Here is an 11,365-nt window from a genome sequence, read left to right on the forward strand (position 1 = left end):
CACTGCAGTCCACTCTGGCCTCAGGCAAGCCACAGACACAGTGGTCAGACTTTGACAGTTTTATTTGATGCTGTTCCTGCGCTGGCCAGCTTCCACTGGAGGCCATGGAAAAGTCCTCCAACAGGGCCCTTAGGGCAGACCCAGCACCTGCTTCTGGTCTCCTGGAGCAGCAACAGACGCTCCTTCCTCAGGCTGCCCTGGCTCTGCAGCCAGCCTGTCCATTGATTCTGGAAGCATCGAAGCCCAGCACTGACCATCCTGCCGCAGACTTTGTTCTAACGCCTCCTCCTTGACCTTCGTCAGGATGTGGGCTGCAGGTCTGGGCTGTCGCTGGAGACCTCAGGCACCACTCTGGTCCTGTTCTTGCCCTTCTGGAGTGTGTAGGCAGATGGCCCTAAGCGCAGGATCTTCCCGCTGCCGAGGCACTCCTCACCCTTGTAGAACACTGCAAACTGGAGGGAGGAGGCTCACTGTGCACGCCTGACTCCAGGCAGAGCTGAAAGCATCTGGCCGGTGAGAGCAATGTTCAGCCCCCCCCACTCCCACTGGGTAATCCCCCCTCAATGACCCACTCACCTGTCCCAGGGCAAGGCCCCTCACAGCCTTCACAGCCGTCACCCACACAGTACCATCCTGATTGAGCGTCAGCACACAGGGCACTGTGGGGAGAACCATGAAATGGGCGTGAGCCTGCCAACCACAACCCCTCCCTGGGAGAAAGAGCAGCCTGTGGGTGCAGGGACACCAAACATCCTGCCTGCTGAGAGATAGGACAGTGCAAAAAACAGCTTAAATCTGACCTGGCTATGGGCATGACACCTCAGAATAGAATATACTGTAACCCAACCCAATTAGGAGCCAATTTCCCAGAAATTCTGAAGTTTGATTCAAATTCCCAGCACTTCTGAAGTTACAATATTAATGACAGGGACTTTCCAATGTCAAGGGAACTCAAGGGAATACTACAAGTGTACAGTCTCTTTGGTTTAGCTTATTCTGACCCTAGGGAGCTTAGCAACAAGGGCTCCCTCCTACCCAGTCACCTAGTGCCATCTGGTGGCGGAATCGGAAATGGCACTCCATCATCTTGTCTCTGACCAGGGCAGCAGGTGGCTCCTCAGCAATCCAGTGTACTCGGTTGGTCCTGAGCAGGTCCCTGTACAGAGCTGGGTGGTCTACCCGGGGAGCCTGCAGAGCAGAATACAGAAGTCTTTGAGGAGAGCAGCCCTCAGCAGGTATCATAATAAGAACAAGCCGCCCCACTCATGTGTCAGCCCACATGCAGAAATCATTTCGTTAGCCTAAGGCTCTGCTTACCCTGGTTTTCAGATGAGAAAAGGAAAAAGAGAGAAGGGATGGCCATGAGACAGTAGCATGGGACAAAGGGGAGATTCCCCCAAACCTCTGGCCACCCCCACCATGCTCTGAAGACTGTTCTGTGTTCTAGAGATGTAGGTCAAACCACTGAATGGCCTCTTGGAATGGCCACGAATCCTACCGGCAACAACTGGCTGAGGAAAGCAGGGGCTGAAGGAAAGCATGCTGGCCCTGCATGCTTCCAGATGTTCAAGGCTGGCCATGCACGTCTGGTTCACCACTAGTCTCTGCACCAAAGAACCCTTGTGTTGCCTAGGGCAGCACCAGAAGCACTAGACACCTGAGCCCTTGATGTAATAACCCTTATGGCTTTCCTCAGCAGGCATCTCTGAGAGCTTCTGCTTAAAGACACTTAAGCCAAGCCTGAGTAGCCGTTTCCCATGCTGCTCTTCTGGGAAGATGGCTGTGGCCTGTGCACCTGTGGATCCTCCAGTGTCTGACTGCATTCTCTGGCAGCTCAGCCTGCCCTGAGCAGGGTTCTCACATTTGCACTCCTGGGAGCTGGAGTCGATGACTCTGTCACAGGCAGGATGCCAGTAGCACCTACTCCTCTGTCCCCAACAAATCATAATCCAAAATCCCTTGCTACTGTCAACATCCCCCTTGGAGAATTTCTGCTCTAGAGCCTAGGACACACTAGAATAGCTCAGGGTCCCATGCAGCCGAGGGCATAGCCTGGTCCTAGCCTAACTACCTCAGCCCACAAGGACCCTTCCATGGAGGGATGGGTAGGAGAGCTGTCTGGCCACAATGACTACTTCCTCTCTATGAGAGGCCTTAGCAAGTTATCCACTCTGAGTCTCCTCCTCCTTTGCAAAACAGGACAGATTTTCTAGGAATGGGTGCAATGCCTAGTGTGTTGTCAGCTGTAACAGGAGCCAATGTGTACTTCATATGAAGACCTGTTACCTTACACCTGTCCCAGGAAGCTATGGAGGGCAGGTCTGCTGCTCCAGGCCCTTGACAACAGGCGAACTGCCTGTTTTATTGGAATGCTAAACAGTGAAGGCCAACCTCACTTACCACAAGCACGTCACCCTTGGCGCCATCCTTCTCCACCACATACCAGGGGTCTCTCAAGCCGCTGATCTTAGCTCTCTGGCCCAAAGTGTACAGGAACCAACCTATGAAATAGTTCCAGAGGGCACACCTCAGCTCTCACAAACAGGAGGTTACAGATTGCTATGAAGCATGTTGACTTCAAACTGTGACTCTCTTGGTGTGAAGGGCTCTCAGCCCTAACCATACACTTGTGTGCAGCCTGCCTTGGGTTCAGGACTTGAGAGATATGACAATGACTAGGATGGCGCTAAGCCTGGCACAAATGCCAGCTCTAACCCCCATGGGCTACAGCTTGTAAAGTAGGTCTTGTGCTTCCTGAGCACACTCCTGGTATCCATACCATACCCCACTTCATGCATGGGCAAGCCACCTGCTCACCAGTTCTACCCCCACAGGAACACATGTGCCCTGGCAGAGGCAATCTGGCAGGATTCATGGGTCTCCTAACTGCTGGATGCTAGGAACAGCAGCATTGTTTCCAGCAAGGTCCTCTTCTCCAATATAACACCCAGTTCAGCTGGGTCTCGCCCTACTCTCAGGGAGCCTTGCTCCCTCCACAGGGGTCATGTATGGCAAAAGAAAAAAGTGTACCCTGTCCTTCCAGCTAGTCCCACAGATCAGGTTAGACATCAAGTCTCAGGAGGTATGTCACCTCTGTTTCCCACCTAAGAGCTGTGAGCACTTGCCTCTGTCTCTACCCTGCACAGTGCAGTCACGGTGGTCCTGCTCTGTGATTATATGCTCCTCAGTCACCTGCCTATGAGGTCAGCTACATTCTTTCTCCAGTCACTTCCTGCAGGCTCCCATAGCATCAACACCTTACTTTCTGTAACATAACACAGACACACACTCTCACTCCTGCTCTGAATCTAGGGATTAACACCAGTGTTCAAAAGATACAGAATCACAACACACAAAATTCCTATCAGAGTGACTGCTCATGCAACATGTACCCATCCCAGCCTATCCCTCAAGTCCTCCACGAGCCCTTCAAGGAATGGACAGGAGTTAGCTCTGGCCTTTGCTTCCCAAAACTGGCAGGACTCACCTTTATGTGTTCCCAGAACTGTATTATCCTCGATAGAAATAAACTTTCCAGGCCGAGGCTGCAAATACTGGAAGACAGTTCTCATCAGTACTGGAGACCCAGGCCCAGAGCAGACAGCCACTCACGTCAGACGACACTCACCTGAAGAAGAAAGTGCTCCAAGTTTCTCTTACCAATGAAGCAGATGCCCATGCTCTGGAACAAGAGGAAGGCCAACATGATGTGAGCAAGCCAGGAGGCAAGCCAGGGAACAGAGAGTTGGCCTGGGCTAGGAGGGGAGAGAGCAGTGTCGCAGGAGGCTTCAGAGCCCAGCAGACACACACAGAACTTGAGGGCCTAGAGAAAGTCTTGTCTTTCCAAGTTTGGTTTTAAAGTAGATACTATAGTGTAGACACACTGCATCATTTGCAACTAGACTATTGGAAAACCCATGAGCAATTCAGGATAGCAACCTAGACTGCTCAATGCTGGAGAGCCAGGGACAAAGACGGAAGCAGGAAACAGGGCCAGGCCAACTCAGGGCAGCAGGGAAGTCAAGGTGAAGACTGGCTGTAGCTGGCTAAGCCCGGCACAGCCTAGACAAGAAGCTGACCACCCTAGGACTGTTCTGGGCAAGTAGCTCTGCAGTTATTCCTGTGCGTATCTCTCTATAACAAAGGCCATGAGACCAGGGATCTTCCCATATATTGCAGTGATTCCCTAAGTTCCTACCATGGAGAGATTCTGTCGGTTGAGCAACAGGGAAGGGAAGATGTAGAACAGGCAAGTGACATTCTTTTTGGCAATGTGGACTTGCTGATAAAAGGCACAGTTGTGCATGTTCCCAAAAGTCTGGCCTAAGTAGTGACTACAGCTGAGCTAACCTCTCATCAAACCTTAACTACCTGGACTCCTCACAGGGAGCTCTGAAAAGGCAGGGATGGACTGTCTGTTACTGTATCCTTGGATAGGCAGCACTGTGTACAGCTGGCCACAGTCCCCCAGCTCTCCCTCCACAGGGGTTAGCATGGTTTCCAAGGTGCAGGTGTGTAGCCCCTCACAGGGAGCTCTGAGAAGGCAGGGATGGACTGTCTGTTACTGTATCCTTGGATAGACAGCACTGTGTACAGCTGGCTGCAGACTCCTGCCTCACGGGATGAACTAGCACGGCTGCTCCCTGCCCACACCCACTGCTGGCTACGCCAGCTATGTCTGCTGAGAAAGCAGTCAGCCACAGCAGGCACAAGAGGGAGCAGGAAGGAGAAGGGAGGCCTCAGGTGCTCCTCACCTGCAACTGTGCTCTGTGGCTTGGCCCGATGGGGTCCTGGTATAGGGTCCACAGGGTCAGCCCTGCCTGTACTATGACAACATGGATGGAAACATGAATCAATGGCAAGCTGCTCACTCCTACCTCTCTCTTCTGAAGCACATGATGGAGTCCATTTTCCGCAGCTATTTTCTTTACAAAATCTTTTGTTAATTCCCCCAGGGGGAAGATGGTTCTTCTCAGGGCATCCTGGGAAACCTGGCTGAGAAAGAAGGTCTGGTCTTTAAAGCTGTCAGCTGCTTGGAGAAGTTTTACGGCTGCCAAAAGCAAAAAACAAAAGTCATTGCTGGAACACAGATAATGACTCTGCTTTAATGCCATTCTGTGTGAGCAGTTACCCAGTCTGCCAAAAGCAAAACCCATTTCAAAAGACTACGGGAGAAAAACCAGCATGGCTAATGCACACAGCACTCTGGCCCTGGGTTATTTCCTGGGAACAATACAAGGAATGTAGATCTTACATACAGAAATTCTTCCCTGCTGGTAATTTTGACTATAAGACTTTCAAACAGTAAACATTATATGAGAAAATATGAGAAAACAGTGCAGTGAGAAGCACCGGTCTTAATAACTCCAGTCACAGCTGGGACCGGACAAGACAGTTCATCCTGAATGATGCTGAACTAGCGTAAGCAGTGTGTTTGCCTAACAACTGCAGGTGTGAAGTGTGCAAAAAAAAACCACACTGCACTCTGGCCTTCAGCCCAGCCTCGGTGGAGACGGCTCTGTAGAACTCGCCTCCTTGGTGGAAACAGCTTTGCTACACGTCCAGACCGACATGTTAGCAGCCTTGCTGTAGTCTCTAACACTCCCCACATAACTATAAAGAATTCTTGCATATACACAGGCGTGAGTGGTGCTGGCCCTGGTGACTTTCGAGCCAGAGAAGGCAGCCAGGTAAATTTCCCAGTCAGTCAGTCAGTCAGTCCCACTCACGTCTGTGAGCTGGTAGGGCTGATGGGCAGATCCACTCCCTCTAACCTTCCTCACATACGGTACTAGGAGACATCCCATTAGTGAAATTCAGCTCAACTGTATATGTGCACATGGATTTGAGAGTTTGTCCATGTTAGTACACACGTGTGGAAGACATCCTCAACTGCTGCTCCTCCGGTGTCACACGCTTTCTGTTTTGGAATGGTCTCTCATTGGCTCAGAACTCACTGGCTAGGCTAGATAGTCTAGCCTCTCCCTGCCTCCCAGCACTGGGATTGTATGTACAAGCCACCATGCCTGGTGTTTTTACACAGGTTCCAGGGCTTGAACCCCATTTCCCCAGCTCCACTGTTTAAACCCACTGCACACACTGTATGTTTCCACCGATGGCTTCCATCTCCTTGTAATGGAGAATACTCCATGGTTACAGTGACAACCGAGGGCTGGCCATGGTGACACAGGCCCTGAAAGGTTGTGCTGCAGACTGACCTGCCTCCCGTTTCCGTCCTGTTACTTTGTCAAAAACAATGTACCTGTTTGCCGACATAAGACTCCAACTCAATCTGTCTCAAAACAAAATGTTCTCAAATAGTGTTTGTGTGCATTTTTTCTTGCTTCTGAGTTATTTGGTCCTGGATCCTTTTGACTGTTTTTTGAGCCTCCCAAGTGCTGAAATTGTACATATGTGTCCCACATCTACCTTCAGAGTCACTTTAAAACTCACTGAAAACCGACGACTTTAAAACAGGAAGCTGGTAAGACTAACACATGTGCCATAAAGGGAAAGAGCGGGGCGGAGCTACATCTGGTCCAGACCCTCCCGTTCTATCTGTTCCTCCAGGCACTGCACCATGTTCATAGGAAACAGCTGGTTACAGTCAGGTCCCCAACAACTACAGCCATCCCCAAGCCCAAGATCTGTTCTGCTCTGCTTGCATGATCTACTTGTATGATTCCCTAGGACTCAGACAAGAGCCACAAAAACAGCTTTGATTTGCCTAAAATGCACCCTGAAAACCAAGACACTATTATAAACTACCACAGGCAAGTCACTCAACACAGTGCTTGACTCTCTGAGGAGAATGAGAACAAGTCGGGGGCAGACAAAGGTAAGGCTGTCCTTGGCATGAGCAGATGTCCCTATTCAAGCCAGGAAATGACTCTCCATCTGCTTGGGACCCTGTTAAGACCATTCCCATTATCACTGTCAAAGATTTTCCCCAGTATTTTGGAAGTTCAGGTTAGGAACATGTAATAACCCAGATGGTAAACTGCTGGCTCCCGCTCAGCTCTCACCCTGGCTCCCAACCAGGACGTCCCAATGCTCAACCACAAGCCCTTGGGGAAGCAACCCTGCTCTGCCTGTGCCTTTGCAAATGTGAACTAAACAAACCAGCTCACTGGGAGACCCAGGGCTGAGGGGCCTGGACGCTCAGGGGCCTGGATGCTCAGCCGCCTGCTCCTGCCATCCTTCTAAGTATCCTGTGCTCACAGAGATTACAGCTCTGACCACGCTCGTGAACTTACGGTTTCTGACTTCAAATCGATTTCTGAACAGCCCATCTGGTCTCTTAATATGCTTTTGCTCAAAGACTTCCTCATCCTCCAGGGAGGTCCTTGCATAGTGGCCAGTGGCAACGGCATCTGCTCCTGGAGGGTTTTCGGAACACAAGGATCCAGTGTGAGGCTCGCTTACTGGCAGAGGTACTAGTTAGTGTTTGAAAACTTGACACAAACTGAAGTCATTTGGAAAGAGGGATCCTGAATTAAGATGATGAGGATGAGAGACGGACCGGTGGTGAAGAACACTGTCTGCTCTTCCAAAGGACACAGGTTCAATTCCCAGCCAGCACTCACACGGCAGCTCACAACTGTCTGTAACTCCAGTTCCAAAGGATCTGACACCCTCACACCAATGCACATAGATGAAATTAACTGAATTAAAAAAACAAAAACAAAAAAACTCCATCAGACTGGCCTTAGGAAAGTGTGTGTGGCATTTTCTTTTCTTTTTCTTCTTTTTTTTTTTTTTTTTTTTTTTTTGAGTCAGGGTCTCTCTACATAGTGCTAGCTGTCCTGAAACTGACTATATAGACCAGATTGGTCATAATCTCCCCATCTCCCAAATGCTAGAACTAATGGTGTGTGCCACCACACTCACACAGCTTGTGCGACATTTTCTTTTTTCTTTTTTCTTTTCTTTTTTTTTTTTTTGGAGAGAGGGTTTCTCTGTGTAGCCCTTGCTGTCCTGGAACTCACTCTGTAGACCAAGCTGGCCTCGAACTCAGAAATCCGACTGCCTTTGCCTCTCAAGTGCTGGGATCAAAGGCATGTGCCACCACTGCCCAGATATTTTCTTGATAAATGACAGATATGGGCAGCACTACCCCAGGAAGACAGTCTTGTGTCATATAAGAAAACAGGCTGAACAAGCCATGGGGAGTAGCCAGTAAGCAACATTCCTCTGTGGTCTCTGTATCAGTTCCTGCCTTGGGTTCCCCTGAGAATGGATTGTGATTGGGACACATGACCCAAATAAACCTTCCCTAAGATGCTTTTGGTCATGCTTTTTATCCCAGCAATACAAAGAGAACTAGGATTATCAGCCTAGATAAAGAAGCACGCAGAACAAGTCTCACTGAAACCTTGGACACAGAGCATAGGCCACAGAGGCCTGAGAGACAGCTCACTAGGCAGGCAGGCAGGTACCCTTCAACTCCTAATGTGAGCTAATAGAACCTCTCATCTTTAAAGAGCCTTTCCAAAGTCAGACTCAATCCGCTCACTCAGTCTTGTCTATGTACATAAAGATTTAAGTACAAAAAAGTTATCAGTTTTTACAACACTAAGGAAAAACTGAAAACCAAAATATTCAACAGCAGGAGGACGTGGGGTGAATCCTGATGCTGCAGCCTGGTGGGAATGGCGTTTACAGAGCACTGACTGATAAGAGATAACTGATAAGAGATAATGCCCGCCGGGCAGTGGTGGCGCACGCCTTTAATCCCAGCACTTGGGAGGCAGAGGCAGGTGGATTTCTGAGTTCGAGGCCAGCCTGGTCTACAGAGTGAGTTCCAGGGCAGCCAGGACTACACAGAGAGACCCTGTCTCGAAAAACCAAAAAAAAAAAAAAAAAACCAAAAAAAAAAGAGATAATGCCCACCAATGAGGTATGCAGAGGAAAGTGACTACACTATACCCACGACTTTTAATGTCCAGGGACAAATGAACACCTGCTGGGAGCCTGCCCGAGCACCAGGGGTTCTCTCTGGAAGGTAGCTGATTGGACAGAGCCTCAGTGGGGGCAAAACTTGGTTTTGCCATTGTAAAGGTTGCTTAGTATTAATAATATTTACTCTCTTTGATTCTTAGTTATAATGGGGCCAGAAGCCAATGGCTTCACAGGAAATTATCACCTTTTTCTTAATGAGGGAGCTCTCCAGCTAACCTGGTTAACGCTTTGTGAACCAGAGAGGAAGGAAAGGAGAAGACTTAAGATCCTTTACACAGATAAATTTGCATAGACACATATACATTCAGACACTCACACTCTGGCCAGGCCCAACCTTCTGTCTCAATCAACTCCACAAATATTCATGCATGCTTACATAATATATTTACCTACTTACATACAGACAAACAGACATATACATTTGGATCGATGGATAGATGGGACAGAGCTCCCCAAGTAACCACGCACCATCTTTGTTTTCTTTCTCTCTCTCTTCTCTTTCTTTCTTCCTTCCTTTCTTTCTTCCTTCCTTCCTTCCTTCCTTTCTTTCTTTCTTTCTTTCTTTCTAAACACTTATTTATTTATGTGAGCACACTGTAGCTGTCTTCAGACACACCAGAAGAGGGCATCAGATCCCCTTATAGATGGTTGTGAGCAGGATGTGGTGGGGATTCAACTCAGGACCTCTGGAAGAGCAGTCAGTGTTCCATCTCTCCAGCCCCATACCATCTTTCTCTCCTCTGGCCTTTTTATACCCTTTTAGACAAAAGTTCTTTAGAAAATTACCTCATTGACAAAATGTTACACAAAATGGGAGTTATAGAAGGATGTTGATATTAAGTTCAAAGGAGTATTTCATTCTCCTTATATGTTCATTATAAGTTCAAAGCAACATTTTCATATGGCCTTGCCTTACAGAACATACCTGTGGCTTCATCCTTGGACCTGAATGTTTTTTCTTGAACACAAATTTGTCCCATGCTTATATCTCATTTTAGTAAAATTATTGTATTTCTTATCATGTAGCCTTTACTTACTATTATGAGGAACAGACACATTCTATTCTTGATTCTAATTTGATTTTATTATATCTTTCTAGCAAAACAACTAGAACCATCTCTTAAAACCTTCTTCCTAAGATTATGTGAATCAAATCAGGAATTCTATAAAATCATTAATTCATCTAAACAGCATTAATTCATAAAAGTTCATCTCTGTGTTCATCTACAGGAAATCTGCTCAATGGGGCGGGCTAATGGCCAGGATTATATTAATTTAATAATGACAGGAAAGGCAAATCAGCTCCAAGAAGCAATCCTGAGATGAAGTCTCTTTGGGACCTTGCCTTTCAGAGCTCACTCATCTTAGTCCATGCAAAAAACAGTGGGCCGCCTCCAGGAAGGCCACCTGCTAGCCTTACCCTATCCTAGATGGCTCCTGACAGACACCCACAGACTTACTCCTTTGATTCTGGTGTGAAACCATAGATACGCTGCCCCTCCTTCTTCACTGTCAGTAATTTTTATAAGTGTGCATTATTTTATCATATGGAAGGATCATTCAATATATTTAATCTCTCCTGTCCCCCGTGGGAACTGCAGGAGGCTGACTCAGACCTGAGCACCTGGACTGCTCGGCTAAGCCAGGAGCCTTGAATTAGCGCTGAGGTAAAGCAATCAACTAGGGTCTTCAGGACACAACATTGCATCTTGACTCATCTTCTCAGAGAACACTTCCTTAAGGACCATCAGCTACACTGCAAGAAGTGTGGGTTCTTTTAAGAGAAATCCTACTACCTCAGAAGCCTAGATTTCAGATGTTTGACCATCAGGTGGGCTCTAGTGAAGGTTTCAAACCCAGAACAGAATAAGGACCCAGAGAGGCAGGGAGATGCTGCAACAGGGACCAGGTAGAATGTGACACAGATTACACCTAGGGCCACTACCATAGCCTGGCTGAACCTCAACACAAATACACTTAAGAGGCTAGGTGTCATTTGAAATACAAATAAATAAAATAATCTAAAAAAAAAAAAAGAGGCTAGGTGTCCTGGGCTCCTGCAGCCACACTGTAGAAAGCACTTGTGGGACTGCGTAAGGATACCCTGGGTCATGGTGGAGCAGGTGCCTAGAACCCCGAGACTCTGCAAATTCTGGGTAGGATTCTGCATGAGAACCGGCAGGAGTTTGGCGCCCCCCAGAACCCAGGAGCCTGAAAAACAGTCATGGTCTCCATAGAATTACATAGGCCAGGCTATAGGCCTCAGGCCCTAGAGATTTACATACTAATGAAGGCCAGAGGGCAGAGCAAATTAAACATGCCTCCCCCAGATCCTCCCCCAATCCTCCCCCTTTCCCTCTCCCTATATAACTCGGGACTGCCCTGAGTTTTTGGGGGGTACGCC

At 48.3% G+C, this 11,365-nt stretch overlaps 1 protein-coding gene across 2 annotated transcripts in view; it reads right to left on the reverse strand.

The window, feature by feature from the left end:
- Nucleotides 1-44: 44 nt before the first annotated feature.
- Nucleotides 45-11,365, reverse strand: part of Trmu (tRNA 5-methylaminomethyl-2-thiouridylate methyltransferase) — an 18,678-nt gene continuing 7,357 nt past the window's right edge. The window contains exons 4-11 of one of the 2 annotated variants that reach the window (XM_028753730.1): nucleotides 7,257-7,379; nucleotides 4,878-5,050; nucleotides 3,629-3,682; nucleotides 3,488-3,554; nucleotides 2,401-2,501; nucleotides 1,044-1,188; nucleotides 577-659; nucleotides 45-452 (exon numbers count right to left, since the gene is read on the reverse strand). In XM_028753730.1, the coding sequence (XP_028609563.1) occupies nucleotides 300-452; nucleotides 577-659; nucleotides 1,044-1,188; nucleotides 2,401-2,501; nucleotides 3,488-3,554; nucleotides 3,629-3,682; nucleotides 4,878-5,050; nucleotides 7,257-7,379 (899 nt within the window). In that variant the 3' untranslated portion in view covers nucleotides 45-299. The remainder of the gene's footprint in view (nucleotides 453-576; nucleotides 660-1,043; nucleotides 1,189-2,400; nucleotides 2,502-3,487; nucleotides 3,555-3,628; nucleotides 3,683-4,877; nucleotides 5,051-7,256; nucleotides 7,380-11,365) is intronic. The other variant, XM_028753731.1, reaches the window with a different exon arrangement.

The sequence above is a fragment of the Grammomys surdaster genome, unplaced genomic scaffold (genome assembly GCF_004785775.1).
Source record: "Grammomys surdaster isolate TR1022 unplaced genomic scaffold, NIH_TR_1.0 125953, whole genome shotgun sequence".
NCBI classification, from domain to species: domain Eukaryota; kingdom Metazoa; phylum Chordata; class Mammalia; order Rodentia; family Muridae; genus Grammomys; species Grammomys surdaster.